The sequence below is a fragment of the Festucalex cinctus genome, chromosome 14 (assembly GCF_051991245.1).
Source record: "Festucalex cinctus isolate MCC-2025b chromosome 14, RoL_Fcin_1.0, whole genome shotgun sequence".
NCBI classification, from domain to species: Eukaryota; Metazoa; Chordata; class Actinopteri; order Syngnathiformes; family Syngnathidae; genus Festucalex; species Festucalex cinctus.
This window is the reverse complement of record NC_135424.1, coordinates 28034600-28051765: the sequence shown is the minus strand read 5'-3', so window position 1 is coordinate 28051765 and position 17166 is coordinate 28034600. Positions and strand designations below refer to the sequence as shown.

At 42.5% G+C, this 17166-nt stretch overlaps 1 protein-coding gene across 9 annotated transcripts in view; it reads right to left on the bottom strand.

Annotated features, from left to right (window-relative positions):
- The window catches only part of zswim8 (zinc finger, SWIM-type containing 8), a 1066004-nt gene that overhangs the window by 223422 nt on the left and 825416 nt on the right, over window positions 1-17166 (bottom strand). For all 9 annotated transcript variants that reach the window (XR_013278281.1, XM_077494401.1, XM_077494403.1 and 6 more), the window contains 3 exons: window positions 3532-3754; window positions 884-1173; window positions 483-706 (listed from right to left, as the gene is read on the bottom strand). Coding sequence is in view for 8 of the 9 variants with exons in the window: in XM_077494401.1 (XP_077350527.1) it covers window positions 483-706; window positions 884-1173; window positions 3532-3754 (737 nt within the window). In the remaining variant the exon portion in view is untranslated. The remainder of the gene's footprint in view (window positions 1-482; window positions 707-883; window positions 1174-3531; window positions 3755-17166) is intronic.

The window sequence follows — 17166 nt, the reverse complement described above, 5'->3', positions numbered from 1 at the left end:
TATGGTAAATATTGGTGGGATTAATACAAAACCTAATAGCCTCCCAAACCTTAGTCAATTTCTTCTCTTCAAGCCAGACAAACTAGCCTTTCTAAAATTAGAATGGTTACCACACTGGCCTGTTAATTCTTGCTATAATGTTTTCACATGAAGGTGATGACAAAGGCTTGAAGCGCTTTGGTTTACAAGCATTCTATGTTGCACAATTACCATGCTTGCTCTTCTCTGCGATTCCATTGGGCACTATAAGAAAAACAAAATTGAGTCGGGAAGTAATGCAGCCTCCCTTTTTCCTGCCTATCACATCCACCAGAATATCCACAGTGTCTATTGTGAATGTTGATATGGTATGTTTATATTATTTTACTCGGCCTACATTGTCTCATTTGGAATTTTACAAATACACCAAACTAGCACAGCCAGCATTCAAAACGGAAGTCAATTGAGAACAACAAAAGCGGTTAAAGCAAACATTAGAGCACCTGTTCTTTGCACTGTACTAAGGCTCTCTGGATCTCATTCGGATTCAGAGCATGCGCATGAGGCAGGCAGCTCAGAGCCAGTTCTGCAGCTGCACGAACCATGTTGAGATCCCTAGCCCGTGATGCACGATCAGCCAATGATGCTACTTCTGGAGGTGTGAGGTGACCATCCCAACACTCCATCAAAATGTAGAGCGCAGCACTGCCAATCTCCATTGCTTGACCTGAAAGGGTATGGCATAAGTGTGAAGAGCAAATAAGAACCTCATACACTATTACAGTGAATTAAAGCAGCAATTGACCCCCCCCCCCAAAAAAAAAGACAAATGTGTATTGGTACTGTGTACACATACTACAGAAAACTCACTCAACTCATGCATACACAATGCAGTGAAACACACCAGTAATCCAGGACACATGTGATGAGTAGGTTCTGGACAGCCAGTTGGGAGAGACAAAGTTGTGGAGACCAAGAGCATACAGGCCGATCTCAAAGGCACACAGTTGGAGATTTCTGTGAGGTCCCTGATGAGCTCCACTAACAGAAGGCTGGGTGAAAATTGAGGTAGATGAGTTTCCTCCAGCTTTGATGAGTACTGTTTTGGCTAACTCAAAGTAAAAGTGAGCTGCAGCCTCTGATGGCTGGTTGGGCACATGAGGCACATGGCACTCTGGACGACGCCCTTTGTACCTAGACACAGAGCACAAAATTAAATAAAACAAATCAATATACAGGGTGATTCAAGAAGAATGACCCTATTTCATGATCAATATTTTGTAAAGTAAATGTATGAATCAGAATGAGTGAGTGGATGTTTGAAAGATCAGATTTCCCAGTTTTCTATCATTGTCACGCGACACTGACAGACTCATGTGGCTGTTTTTTCCGCCATTACCAACTGACCTGGAAAACTTAAAACATCTATTAACACGGTTCAATTGAATTGATCTCGATGTGCTTAACGTGTTTGGGAAGAATTCTCATATCGTATTGATGTTGTTGGTGCTAAATAATGGAGGCCATAATGAGAGCACTTGTAACGTGAAATAAAACAACTGTTAGAAGAATACTTTTATTACAAGTGTTATTAGGGCCCGAGCAGCGACCACTGCGAGGTCGTGATGGGCATTACAGTTCTTTTAGGTGAACTGAATCACTAGAATCAGTTAATTTAAAAGGACCGTTCAAAAGATTAGTTCACCGAATCGCCCCCCCGAGAGACGACAAAAAAAAAAAAAAGGAATGTGCTTTATTTATTTTTTTTGTGAAGTTACTTTTTAAATTCAACTGTAACTAGAGCTGCGAGCAGCTATAAAGGGCCCTCGCAACCCGGGCCACGTTGGGGTATTTGCATGTCGGGGTACTGGCATGTTGGGGTACTGTTTGTGGTTTGGGACCCAGCCCCCACCACCCCTAGGTCCCAAACCCCCCGCCGGGGGGGGCCACCCACCCCCAAACAAGCCGCCACCCTCCCTTTTCCTGATGCTTCTGATGGACAATTAAATTTCCCCTTGTGTGGATTAATATAGTATCTATCTATCTATCTATCTATCTATCTATCTATCTATCTATCTATCTATCTAATCAGTAAGAATGTGTATATAAATTTTCTCTCCTAAGATTTTTTTCCCCCCGAGTGCTACTCAAAGATTGGCTTGCATCATCAGAACTAGTTATCAGAAACATCAACAAAGAAATGAAAGCAAAACACACGAAAAATACAATCACTGTGAAATGTAAACCATGTTGGAATTTGGGGAGCACCGGCACGTCTTTTCTTTCCACTTAAAACACTGGTAATCGAAAGTAACTGAGATGTAATTGTTTTAAGTTAATTAGTTTTCATGTGGCACTTTGAAAAAAACATTAATTTGTAGTTACAACTTACCAGTGGGGTATTTTATTCGGCAGATGCATAAAACAGCATTTTAAAAGACTGATAGTTACTAATTTGGTCTGCAACATGTTGGGATATTACAGATGCAAAAATGTTCATCGCTGTATTTACAAAATAAAAGCAGATTTTGCAAATGTGCAAGTTACAAGATTTTGATCTTTTTAAATTAAACAAGATATTCAAACCATTAATTCAGTAACAAAAATAATTGTAAATTAATTTGACAATTAGGCGGCAATTAGGTGGTTGACTTGGTTAGCACGTCCGCCTCCCAGTTCTGAGGACTCGGACTCCAAGTCCGGGCTGTGGCCTTCCTGGGTGGAGTTTGCATGTTCTCCCCCGTCCCTGGGTCTTCTCTGGGCACTCCGGTCTCCTCCCACATTCCAAAGACATGCATGGCAGGTTGATTGAGCGCTCCGAATTGTCCCTACGTGTGCTTGTGAGTGTGGGTGGTTGCTCGTCTCTGTGTGCCCTGCGATTGGCTGACAACCAGTCCAGGGTGTCCCCCGCCTACTGCCCAGAACCAGCTGAGATAGGCTCCAGCGCGACCCTTGTGAGAAATAAGCAGTCAAGAAAATGGATTGATGGATGGATGGATAATTTAACAATTAACCAATAGTTGAGTAATCAAATAATCGTTGCACCGCTACACCAAATCGAACCAAATCGAATAGTAATCCTAGTAAATCGAATATCGAATCGTAATCCCACTGAACCGAACCGAATTGCTTGATTTTAAAATCGAACCGTCCTTGTATCGGATCGCACCCAATGTATCGAGATGCGTATCGAATCATCTTGATTGGAGAGATTTCACCCTTAATACAGATGCTTGCGAGTTGTTAATGCTACACAAGCAAAATGGTGGATTCAAGGTACTTTCACAGTGCCGGAAACTTCGGTTTTCTTCGATTATGTTTTAAGGGGAAAATAATCGGCCATTTGGCCCAATTGGCCGATAGTTTTGGCCGGTTTTTGAATGGCAATATTCGGCCGATTATAATTGGCTGCCGATTAATCAGTCGGGTCCTATTTTATAATGAGACTGTGATACTGTGATACTGTGATTTGTGATACTGTGAATATTTTAAAAGCCCTATAAGTTACTTTGTATTTTATTTTTCTAAGCATTTGAGGAAATGTGCTGTTACCTGCTGGTGTCAGTGCTCTTGGCCCTGGCACCACCCGCTACCCGGTGAGATTCACTTGAGGAGGAGGATCCCAGCGAATCTGAAGATGAGCTACTGATGCTGTCACTATCTTGATCCCGACTCCATGATGTTGCTGCCCAGCCACCTCGTAATGGTCGCCGGCTGAGTGTGGGAGAACTGTCTGATGTTGTCTCTGGAGCGCTGCTGTCAATACTTGCCATGCCTGTACAGATAGATTTCATGATTTCACTTTGACTTTCTGATGATATGTCAGTATATTTTATATACATATTATATAGTTTTTTTTTTTTTGGTTGAATCTAAGATGGATGCCAGCTCTTTTTCTTTGTCTGTTTCTCAATGTGCCCTTAAGTCATGTCTAGTTTACTTAGATTTTTTTTCTTTTTAAACTTTGTTAAAACTTCATAGTTGACTAAGGAAGGTTTACTCTTAAATCCCCCCAGAAAGGAGATTTATGACTGCTTTTTAAAAATTTGAGAACTCACTAGCCTTCCACCTGGTACAGCCTGGCTCTTGCTAGCCAAAGCTAACCTTTGCCTAGCCTTCCAGCTATTGCAGTCTGGGTCTCTGCCAAATTTGGTCTGGACTTTCGATCAGCTATAATTTGGATCACTGCAAACGTTGGCTAAGTGTTTTCTTCCTACAGCCTGGGCCTTTGCTGGATAGAGCCTGGCCTTTCCACCAGCTACTGTCATGTTTTGGTTCCATCAGGTTAGGTTTTGTTTGGTTTTAGGTGTTTGTAGTGTTTTGTGCTGAGTTCTCCCCGTGTCTCGTTAACCTTGTCCGCCACAATGTATCTTCCCTTCCCACTATGTGTGATGATATCAGTGCCCTCAGCCTATTGTGTTTCCCAGGTGTGTTTTGTTAGTGTCTCGTTGGTGTTGTGTTTAGTCAGTTGTGTTTGTTCACGCCTTGTGGAAGCATTGTCTTGTCTTGTTATGGTGTGGTGTGCTGTGCTTTGTTGGTTTGCTGTCGAGTCAAGCTTCTCCACGTCTGGTCAAGTTTCTCCACGTCTGGTCAAGTTTCTTACGTCCAAGCCAAGTGTCTTCCTCACGTCCAAGCCAAGTGTCTCCCTCACATCCAAGCTAAATGTCTCCCTCGTGTCCCTGCCAAGTCTGTCCACATCCTGCTAAGTCTGTCCACGTTCTGTCAAGTCTGTCCTGCCAAGTCTGTCCACATCTGTGCACGTCCTGCCAAGTCTGTCCATGTCTGTCCACGTCCTGCCAAGACTGTTCACGTTCTGCCAAGTCTGTCCACATCTGTCCACGTCCTGCCAAATATGTCCTTCCAAGTCTGTCCACGTTCTGCCAAGTCGGTCCTGCCAAGTCTGTCCACATCCTGCCAAGTCCGTCCACATCATGCCGTCATGCTAAGTCTGTCCAAGTCATGCCAAGTATGTACTCGTCATGCCGAGTCTGTCCACATCATGCCCAGTCTGTCCACGTTCAGTCCAGTCATGGCAACCAGTCTGCTCACGTTCTGTCCCGTCCTGTCCGTCACCATCTTTGTTGTAAATAAAGTTCCTCATGTTGCCCTTCCTGTCTGTCTCCCTGCCTTGTTTCTCTGCCTTTGGGTCCATCTCCCGTCATACACTCGCTCCACACTTCATGACAGCTACAGCCTAGCTCTTGCAAGCTTGACCTAGACTAAGCCTCAGCCTGGCCTTTCCACCAGCTACAGCCTAGCTCTTACAAGCTAGACCTTGCCAAGGTGTGGCCTTCCACCTGGTACAGTCTGGATCTTTGCAGCCTGGGCCATTTCAGCCTCGGCCGAGCCTTCTGCTCGCTGCAGCCCGGACTTGGCCTGGGCTTCCATCTACGCGATGTACACTTTTGCTGGCCTCGACAGGGCCTTCTACCTGTGGCAGTCTGGACCACTGCTGTAGCTTTGGCCTTTGCTAGCCTTAACCAGCCTTTCCGCCTGCTACACTTTGATTCTGCAAGCAAGCTGGATGAGGGACAATGGTGTCTCTGGTATTTCTACTCCTCACGCTGTCTACTTGGGGCCCCCGCACAAGTTTTCACCCTTGGGTGAGTAAATCTAACATGGTTCACTTCCTGGACTTTGTGTGTGGAAGCATATGCTCTACGGAAATCTATCAATGCATGCAATGCATATCAAATCTATCAATGCATGCCACAGGACTTAGATTTATCGTATCTAATTCCTTACCTCACCTCCAAGGCTTTTTGGTTTTAAATTGATTTTTTTTGTATTTGATGGAAATTTACATAAAAAATCAAATGTTGTGATGTTGAAAGGCTACTCATGTAATCTTGCTAAGAGATTGTTGATTGTTTTACTGTTACTCATATCTGGAAATGTGCAACCAAACCCGACCCAGAACAGCAGTTTGTTCAGACGCCTTCTGAATTTAAATTACTGTATGGTCTAAAATGATTCACCTTACTGCATAAAGTTTGCTATTAAAAATGGACATGGTCAGTATTTGGGTGAAGTCAACAGATGCTGACATTATTGTAATATCTGAAACATGGCTAACAAAATTGGTTACTGATCAAGATGCAATGTTTATCGAGCTGACACCAAAAAGAGGTGATGGTGTGACTGTTGTTTTCCAAATCAAAATTTCATGCTCGGTTAGTTATATCTAAACCGATTCCTAAACAACTAGAGTTTCTGGCGGGGAATTTGTAAATTTAAAAAAAATCACTTTAACTGTTGTTGGTAACAACCAACAACAGTTAAAGTGATTTAAAGTGAGGCCCCCATCTGCTGACTGCTACAATGCAATCTTTGATACAACTTTTATCCTGAATATTTTTTATTGAAATTATCATGGCAGGTGATCTCAACTGGGACTGGCTTGAAACCAGTATCTGATGGTTTTAAATTTTTTTGTGACTGTCAATCTGACCCAGTTGGTTAACACACCAACTCATCCAAATCACAACAACCCTGACAAATCAACTCTTATTAATTTTGTGGTGTATGTTCTTGTGAGCATGAAGAGCTGGCTCAGGCTTGTTGGTTGATGATGGAAGAAGAGTCTTTGATGGGAATGATGTGGATTGATTTTGGCCAAATATGCAATTTTAAAGGTATCCAAGTGACACTATACATTATATACTAATTATCTGGTGTTTATCATATTCTTCTAACATCTGCATTAAAACATGAAACTTAACGATGCACAGCAAGATGAGAGGCCCATTGCTCACATCAGCTACATGAAGAACGGACACTACAGTACACAGCTGACATCCATAAAAAACATAGTTTCTTGACAACCGTAACCTAGTAAAATGATTTAATGGTCATTAACAGCCTGACTGCTACTGTAAAAGAATGAGCTGACCGAGACACCACTCCACAGGTGGCCGCCCGAGGCGTGTTTCGATTGGTAGACAGTCGTCCCATTGTTCCTAAGGTAGGCCAAAGTTGAATTCACGGTCAAGAAAATGCTAGCAACATGCAGTTGTCTATAAGCACATGGCGCACTCTAGCGCTCAAAGTGTTTAATTATGTTAATAAGAAGGTGGGCACGATATTTGAGAAGCCAGTAACGACAAAATGGTTTGCTCCTAAGCCTATCAAACCAAGGGGGATGTTTCTGTATGTTTTCTATATAAGCAAATGCATTTCATTGTCCTGGAGCTCGACTCCGTGTCAAAACGGAGCATCTCACATCTGTGTCTTTGTCAATAAAACCATTGAGTAGAGCCTGAAACTCGGCCTGGACTTTTTCATTTTAATTTGATTGTGAGTTCACGGCTGGAGAGGACAAAGGGTCCTCTATCCTTTACGAAGCATGATCCTTCGGAAACACCAGTGGGCGATCATGTCCCCATCTTCGGGATATGTCTACCTGCACTGAGGGCTGACGCTACAAAAGCTTCATAACTCAGGTTTTGGTAGATTGGAAAAATATTTTATTTCTGGTCAAAATGTAGCTGAAGCCATTGCTGCATGATAGGTCTTTCAAGAAAATGGAGGAAAGGGCGGCCGCATTGTTATAAAAATCTGTAGGATCTTTAATATGTTTTGTAAGGACTGCCCTTCTAATGCCGATGTCAGACTACACGAAAACAGCCCGATTTTAGCCCGACTGATGTGTCGTGGACAAACGGGGCATGTCGTAAACCATTTTGGGTTGTCTTGACGTAGTGTCGCCCGTGTAGTGTGACACGTTCAAAGATTGGTCGCCTATTGTCCGGGACGGTTCACGACCATCACGACGAAAGTCTAGCATGTTAGAATTTTTGCTCGTCTTGACGCATAATGTGACATACCTACGACGTCGTCCGTTTGGTTCCATAGCATTGACCAATAGCGAGAGGGAGCGAAACGTCAATCACACACTGAACAGCACTTTATACCTCTTTTTATGTCATGTTCCCTGGCCTGTGTGTTTTCCTTTTTTTTTTCTTTCAGTTAACAGGGGCTGACTAATAGGTGGGGCTTCTGGACTCACACCTGTGGGTCATCATGATCAGCAGGCTATTTAAGCTCACTGCTACTGAAGGCCAGCGTCGGGTTATTGTTAGCCAATTGCTCACTGCCACAGCCAGAATCAATTTCTTCGCGCCATACATTCCGAGTACCTTTTCGAGCCTTTCTGTTTTTTGTGAGTACCTTCTGTCGCCGTTCTGGTTTTGTTTGCGTTTTTTGTTACTATAGATTTTCTGTAGCCCCTCAGTTGGAGGCCTTGCCCTTTTAGGCGTTTTTGGTTCCTAGCTAGTCTCACGTGTTACGTGCTCTTTTATTTGTACATTATTCCATTTGTGCTATTTCACCTTTTGGTGCTCTTTTCTTTGTGTAAATAAACTGGTCAAACGCCTATTGTGCCTCGTCTGCCTATTGGGGTCCTTTGTTCATTTGTTCGTCCGTGACATTTTATTTATATATACATTTGTTTATTCATTTGTTTATGTATTTATTTATTTATGCCCTGGATATTTCATGGGATGGGGCCAGACAGGTGCATCTCAAGGGAGGGGAAAAAAAAAAGGCGCCCCGCTGCAGCGCTGCGGCTGCATGGAGCGCGCACGCATCCGTGCAACCCGTCAGGCAAAGGCGACATGAATAGAGGACCAAAATATATTGTCACTGTTGTTCTAATAATTTCAGAGATTTGGGCATATGAGTAGGGATGGGCACATATTTAGTGAGGATCGATCACATTTTCTATTCGGCCCAGGCCTTGCCGCCTTAACTGTCACCCGCTCTCACTTTAAAGTTGTTTTCCCCCCTCGGAGTGAGTGCCGTACTGTCCAATGCACCATACTAAAACAAGTCAAATATGAATAAATGAAGCAGTAAAAAAATAGTCAAACAATAAAATATTTCAGTGTTTGATAAAATAATAAAACAAGATGTCATCCCGCAAATTAATTAACAAAATCTGCTATAATTACCCCGGCGCATGTAGGCCTAAATAAATTAAATGTTATGACGGGAAGGCGGATCCCAGAAACGCGGACTGCAGAGCAGTGTACAAAATTTATTTATACACAAAAGACACACAACAATCCAAATAAAAATCACTTGCAAGGCAAGGAGGGGAAAAACGGTAACAAAAAGCGCATGCAACAACGCGGAATTATCTAACTAAAATGCTTGCACCAACGGGCAAGGAAATTAACTTAAAGTGCTTACACAAAAAGGCAAGAGTCAAAACACAAAAATCACTATAACTATAACTATATATGTAGTATGAGGCGAGAATCAAGGTCAAGAAATAGTCGAGGCTAGGCTTGGGCATTGGTGGCTGGCAAGTGAATAGTCCGACAAAAGACAGCCGCAGAAGCTGCCTCTTAAATACACATAACAATTGCTGATGAGTAGCAGCTGTGTAGTCTCAATGGTGCCACCGCAGGTCAGGCTAAAACTGGAATTACAACAACAAGAGAAAACTGAGAGCACAGCCTGCAGGCATGGAACATGACATTAAAATACAGTGTTGGCTACTAAATCATATTTTAAACACTATTGCGGAGCAGGGAGCGCAAGCAATGCGCTCACATCACACTTGTCCCATGCGTGCTCCATTCACGCAAACACTCCCTGTCCTTGCCTCTTTTTTTTTTTTATTTCTTTTTTTTTATTTTGTCCCACCTCCCCGACAAACAGTGCCGATGCGTCTCTCTTGGCAAGACAACACGCGATGATCGGCTGGTGTGTTGTCGTGTACAGACGTGTAGTGTGACGACGCCCCATCCACGACACTGAGCAAATTTGTCGGGTAATGTGACAGCGCAACTGTCGTGTAAGACAAAAAAATCGCGTTGTCTGACATCGGCATAAGGAATGTGCCTCAAGCAAGGACACTCCCTGTGTACCCTGTAATTTTCCATCTGTGCTGACCAAAAAGCCCTCTGACCCTAAAGGTCACCTCCTAGTGACATCTCATGTTTACAGGCATAATGAAAGTTCTTCTACCTTTTGGCAAAACAGTCCCTGGAATGCAAACGTAAACTTATTTATGCCTACATAATCTTTATTAGAAGGTATGGCTCATTCTCAGTCTAACTAAATTGCAAGAAAGGTTACTAAAAAGGTTAATAATTAATACAATATGGTAAATGGTTATGGCACTTCATTTATATAGTTAGATCTAATATATCACTTTTTGATTTTGATTAATCACGATTAATCAACTAAATTACTTGTGTATTTGCGTAATATAAAATAAATACAAAATACAAACTACAGTACGACAAACTACAGTAGAACGACTGTGTGCACCCAAACTGCTATTGAAGCTGTAAGGGAAGTGGGAATGGTGTCCTGTTGTGTTCGTAGTAGGCGCCAGTCTGCGTCACCGTGTTGCCCATTCATTTTGGACGGAGCCGCTCCGTCCCACAACACGATGTGGGTTGCATTTGGGCTTTTATTTATTTATTTTTGTCACATTTTTCTTTCCCACTCAACCACATGCGCTATATAAAGTTTGAATTTTTTATAGGAAGATTATAAAAAAAAATTCAAACAGTAATACAGCTCATGTTGGAATTTTTTTTAATGCGTCGCAGACATTTGCTGTGCGCTTTGACAGTGAGAGCACTGCGCGATTGCGCATGCGCGCAGCTTAGAGGGAACACTGCCGTCAGGGTGTTTTGTAATGCGAAATTTACCACTGAGCACACCAAATGGAGTCACCCCGCTCATTTTGGAACAACAGGTGTAGGAAATGCCATGCATTGACCTAATCATTGATCTGCGCAGACTTCAATGTAACCATACGCGGTTACATTCAAGGCTCAAGTGCGTTAAAAAAAAAGTATGCGTTAATACGTGATTAATGTGACATTTTTCTGTGATTAATTAATCTGTTAACGCTTTAACTTTGACAGCCCTAATATATATATATATATATATATATATATATATATATATATATGTAACGATTAACGGCCGGTTGTAACTTTTTGCAACCTCAGTTCCAAAGGAATTGAGCTCCTGTGGCCTGAACATGCCACTGTGGGGGGTGGGGAGGACAAGAACATCCCCCACAAACAGCCACACATGCTCTGACTGACACGCGCACGCGCACACACACACAAATCAGAACAGTAAAAGCCTTCTTAGAAACTTGACTTTCTTATTTTGCAACAGAACAATGAATTATGAAATGTTATGTTTGCCATTTGTGAAATGTTGACTCCATGAAATGTCATGAAAATGTTCCATTGCAGTGGCAGATTCTCCACTAAACTTTCATGTGTATGCACGTTTTAACAGTGTAAGCTAGGTAACATTTCATTTGAGGTATTCAATTGTACGTGTTGCATTGGTTGAATTCTGTCCTTAGAATCTTAACACACATGGGATCCAGATTCAATCTGATTAGTCTACCAAAAACCTCCCCCAGCTGGTAACTTTCCACTGTGGTCTCACCCGGCCCCCCTGGTGTGGAGGCCGCCGCCCTCCAAATTTAAAAGCACGCTCCCTGCGTGCTGCTCTCTCTCTCCTTCGCTGCTCTTTGGCTCCCGCTCTCTTCACTGCTCCTTGGCTCCTCTTGGCTCTTTCCTGGTCTCCATCGGCGCGGCTGCCAGACAAAGAGCTAGCCCAGCTAGCTTAACCTCCAGCACACGGCAACGCACAGAAGCCATCGCGTGTTGCGACAGGCGCGGCGAAACACGCTGCTTTTGGTCCCTGCACAAGGCTCAAACGGACGGTGCCTTTCCAGGCACCGTGAGGCCTCAACCAAAAAAAAAAGGCCTCTTCCCAGCCAGCAGGTTGACCCCGTGAAGCTCAACTGGTCAGCCGGACGAATTCTGCTCCTCTTCTGAACTGAACCTTCTTCATCCCTTCTTCAAACGGGCTTGGCGAGTCTCCATCCAGGGTCCTGCTTCTCAGACCAACCCCATCTGTAAGTGCAACTTTGCAGGCCTTTGCCCTAGTACAAATTGGTGCAAACTAGGTTGATTGTGGGTCCCATGTTGGTTTGATTTAAGAAATCCATCACCTTGGTTAAGACCGTTTCTTTTTTCTTCTTTTCTTCTCCTTTGATTATTTTTATTATTTTAGTTCTCGTTTTATTTCCTATCATAGTAGTTAGTTTTGCTTCTTTAAATTCTAAGTAGATTATCCCACCTAGGTTAGAGAATAAACGTGCACAAAACTCAAAACCTGGTTTACTGTGTGTGTGTTTCATCAATTTATAGTGACCTCTAAGCTGAACAAAGAACTCACAAAATTGTAGTAAGGGCACAACCTTCATTTTAATGACTGATTCAACAAGGTTCTCATCTGTTATCCTGATAAACTTATCAAAAAGAGATGTGGTGCTCCGCAGGCAAGCTCAACTTAATTTAAATATTAAGTTTGAGCCTCCTTCAATTAATGAGCCAATTGATTATTAATTTAATAATTAACAATTATTGATTTAATAATTAATTGGACCGATTTCCCTTACATATATATATATATATATATATATATATATATATATATATATATATATATATATATATATATATATATATATATATATATTGACAGATAACACGGGCTGAGGGCTGAACAGATGTCACAAAAAAATTAAACATTGTTGATGTCACTAACATGAATGATATGAACCTGTAACGTGTATTAACAACTGAATGCGATGATGCAATGATAGTTTGAGATAATCGCTATGTCACACAAAACTGGTATGTCACACAACACTAGTCTGAAATGTCTTTGGTGTAAGTGTCAACTTCATTAGCGTTTAAACATGCCCCATAATTGGTAAATAAACTTGCGAACCAGAAGCCAGCATAAAGCACAACACATACACATACATCCATTTACGGTAACACAGTTGCGCACACACAGCACACACTCATTTGTCATAGCACACATACTTAAATGGAGTACGGGAGTAAAGATTTTGGCCTGTCACTATGATGTGGCATGAAATGTGGTTTTGACATGTCACCATGAGATAGCAAGAAACGTGGTTTTGACATAACATGTATTTTATTTTGAGTGTGGGTTTTATGTTCATATTAATCAGTATTGGTGTGGTGTATTATGAGCAAAAAGCTTTGAAGGGATTTTATTCGCAAATAGGAAGTACAGTTCATTTTAAAATCCTGAATGTTTTGTCAGCATAAAAAACTAGACCCTGTCAACGAATGTGTTCTGCAAAACTGTTAAGGTCACAGGTTAAGAGGAACTGAAAAAGCAGTTGTAATCACTAGACTTTTAGAACTCAGCAGTTCATCATACCACACTAGACATTTTGAACTCAACAGTTCAACTTTGGTACAGACTGACTGGAACACACTCATCTGTGCTTAGTCATGCTATGTTCAGCATTCCGAGGTGATAAATTAGCCGGGACAAAACGAAACGGCGCGAGTGCAAAAAAGGGCAAGGCTCCCTCTGACGAGGAGCGCAGTTGGCTCTGTGCCCCATTTACCCCCATATGCTGAATGAGGAAGTAATTCTAACAATCAAAATAAGAGTAATTTGTGGTAGACACAGTGTCTTGATTGGCTGTTAGAAGATAATAGTTACCCCTTGTTTTGATCAGTTTTATTAAAATTAAACAGTCATATAAATAGTAAATGGTTAACTTCCTCAATTATCTTCTTTGAGCTACCAGTTTAGCTCAAAGATAATTAGGCCCAGGTGGTTCATCACAGAATAGCTACCTGTCGTGACCACCCAGCAAAGGGATAATCCTTTTTCAAAGCTTTTGCCCTTCTTTTTGGTTTTGGATTTTTCTTTTCTTTGTATTTTTTCTTGTTTCTTCAATTGATGATCTGGAGTAAGGAGCAACAAATTGTGAGTACATGTGATCCTGTTTGGTTTGAATTTATGGTGTGAATCATTACCTCTTGTCATTAATCAACATATATTCCTTATTGCACAAATTTTGCTTTGCTATTGGTTTGAACACTGATCAAGTAATAAATCAAGAAAGACAAGATGTGGTTCAGAGTTTTCATGTGTGTTGTCACATTAATCATTGATTTCTTAAACCCTACCTTCACTTTCCTGCTTTAACACTTTTCTCTCACTATTTGAGTCATACTTAGAGATACCTTATTAAATAGATAATAGTTCCATCTACATGTTGGCTGCGTTCCCAAAAATCCTGAAAGGTTATTTCGGCTTACATTAACTAATAAAACAAGCCCTTACGGTTCTAACAAGGACAGTAAAACATATTTAGGTCATTCTAAGTGCAACCGATCATAGGGAAAGGAGCCGCTGTAATAAGAGTGTGATTAGATTTATATCCTTAAATCATCAAAGGTTACTCTTTAAGGGTGTTAATCTAATGGAAGCCAGGCTGACATTCTAAAACTGGGGCGGTGAGAACCTAAACGAATCCTTTTCGACGCCCGCTTGAAGCGTCCCTGTCATCTCTGTAAATTCCGTGTTACTACGGTTTGAGATAAAAGGGGGGCCTTAACCCTTTGTAACGGAGAGTTGGCCAGGTAAGCGCGATCAGACACTTGGCGCCCGAACAGGGACATGAAATTGATTAAAGTTAATTGATTCATGTCCGTAGGAAGAACCTGGACGGGGAGTAGCTGAGGTTGACTTCCCAGGACCTCGCTACCCCAGAAAGGATATAAATTTAGTGTCAGATAAGCTTGGTTAGACATATAAACAGTGGCTGTGAGAAATAGAGTTTCCTGGAACAGCACCTGCAACATAAATATCCAAGAGGGAAATTGTGCTGTAGGCTACAACTGGAATAGGTCTAAATGTAGTGGAGATCAGTCCTAAAGTAACAAATAAAAATTTGTTGGTTGTTCGAAAACCTTAGGGTACAAAAACAACACCAGTTTATTTGGGCTGACTGCTCAGGTCCAAAGTAAACTGTACAGCAAGGCGGGCTCAGGAATACGCTAAAAAGGCTGATCAAGGGGAATGTTGAAATAGGTATGAAACCTAATTGAAATATCCCACCACTAGAAGTTACTAATAAAAGTTAGCTAAAGTAATAGCCCTTTTGTTAGTAGAGAAGAAGTGACTCTGTAACCAGAGACATTGAGTAACCAGAGGCTATAGTAGGTCCCTGTCCCTCTATGCGCAAGAGGGAGGTAACTGAAAAAATAGCTTCGACCTACAACTATTGTAAAATCGTAAGGCAGCAGAATGCAAAGGCCAAGCGAAACCAGTGATAATGTAGTGACCTCGGGTCAAGAAGGGCCTGAGGCACCTCAACAGTTAGTTCATGGACAACCTCATATTCAAACACGGCTTTTTCTTCATGGGCAAGGTCTAGGAAATTGGCATCATGAAAGAAGAGAAGCAATTAACAGTCTAAACCCGTCTATCCCCCCAGATAAACTCGGAGGGTTGATAGAGGATACTATTCAGGATAAAGGCATTTTTTATGCTGAACTCACAGGACAGGGATATTTGCTAACTGCTATAGTTAAGCATCCAAGTGTTGGACAGACAAAAGAAAAAGGTGAAATATGGCTAAGATGGTGGGTGGAAATATTCAGCGAATATAAAGTTGTGCAATTGGTCAGCACCCAACCAGAATTTGATCCGGTGGTAAAAAATGCTCGCATCGACAGCCCAAATAGAAGGGAAGTTGATAAACCCTAGGGAAACGAGAGCTATGCCCCGCTTAAAAGAGTATCAACCACTATTGGATCAAATAACTGAAATATCAGTATATCGAAAGCAGGGAAATATACTGGAGAGTGAAGGTGAAATTGATTCAGGTGATGAGCGCACACCCGAAGAAATTACAATGGAAGGTACAGACACAGAATATGACAACAAAGAAAGTGAGTGGCGGGCTAGAGAGGAAGTGAGACAAAAAGCACTAACTCAAAAAATGAGTCCTCTTAGGCTGCAGCCTCCACTAATTCTTTTGCCGGATGAAACCACCAAAAAAGTGAATGTGGGAAATGGTATAATGCTATGTCAATTCCATGGAAATGTGTGGGAGATTGGTGGAAGCGCTCTTATTGTTCTCACTGATGTAAAACTCAGGCCGTACAATAGTAAATTCAGGGCGAGTTTAAAATCATCAGCTGGAATAGAATATGAAAGAGAGAGAAGAGACATACGGAGTCAGGTTCCAATTGAGGAAATATCCGATGCAAGGGAATACAGAATAACAAGTGGAGGAAGTTCTAACTTTTACATGATAGTTCATTGCCCAGGGCAAAAATGGACTCCAGAATTAGATCAAAGAGTATATATAAAAAATGTGATGAAACTTTTGGAGAGAGCTATAAATGGAGCTATTGATCAGGAAGCTACACGTGTCGTGATTGATGTGAACGGAATAAGATCAGGAAGAATGTTGTGGACAATAGCCGAGTCAGTGGCCCTAGGGGCCTTTAGGCTGCAGATCGCGACCCCTGTTACCCAGCTTCCAGATACAGAGTTCGTAGTGGCCATATCTCAAGAACAACATAACAGGAGGGAGACCGAGGCGATGGAGAGATGGACTGCACGAGCCTTACAGGAGGCCAGGCTGCAACTGAAGGAGAAATTACAGCGTCAGAAGCCTCGCCCGATGAAAACTCCTGAAGGAGCCGGGTCACCGGCCACAGAACAAGGTATGAACACTCAAAATGTAACCTTCGGCCCCCACCCTTCCTCTGTCATAGGTTCACTGGTGAGTGTTGCCAAGGAGATGGTGTCAGATGATGAACAACCCGGCCCCAGCGGCCTTCCCACCACGCCTTGGAGGCCCTCGCTACCTGGAGAAGGTAGGGAAAAACTAACGGAGACAAAAAAATCACCAGGTAGGAACAGCATGCAGGAGGCTGTAACAGCCCCGGGCTCGGTGGCCTCCTCGCCGCAGGGAGTGGATGTCTCATATAGGGAGTTGCCCCCCCTGACCCCTGTTACCAAAGAGGTCACGGGGAGGAAAGCATTGAAGAAAACAAACAGAGAAGCTGAAGTGATGGCTCCGCCGATCTCATCATCATCCAGCGGAGAGGAAGGAAGTGAGGATGAGGGTGACACCGGCACGGGGGCGCCACCTCAGGATGAGATTGATGACCTCGTTTCCTTGGAGTCATTTGCCCCACCGACCAGCCCTAGCAATGCTCAGCAGCCAAAAATAATAAGAGGAGCAACCCGCAAGGGAACCAAAAAACAGCAGCCAGTCCTAAGTGTTCTGAAGGCCTCAGAAAGGATAGCCCTGGACGTCCGGATTGGCTACCTGCA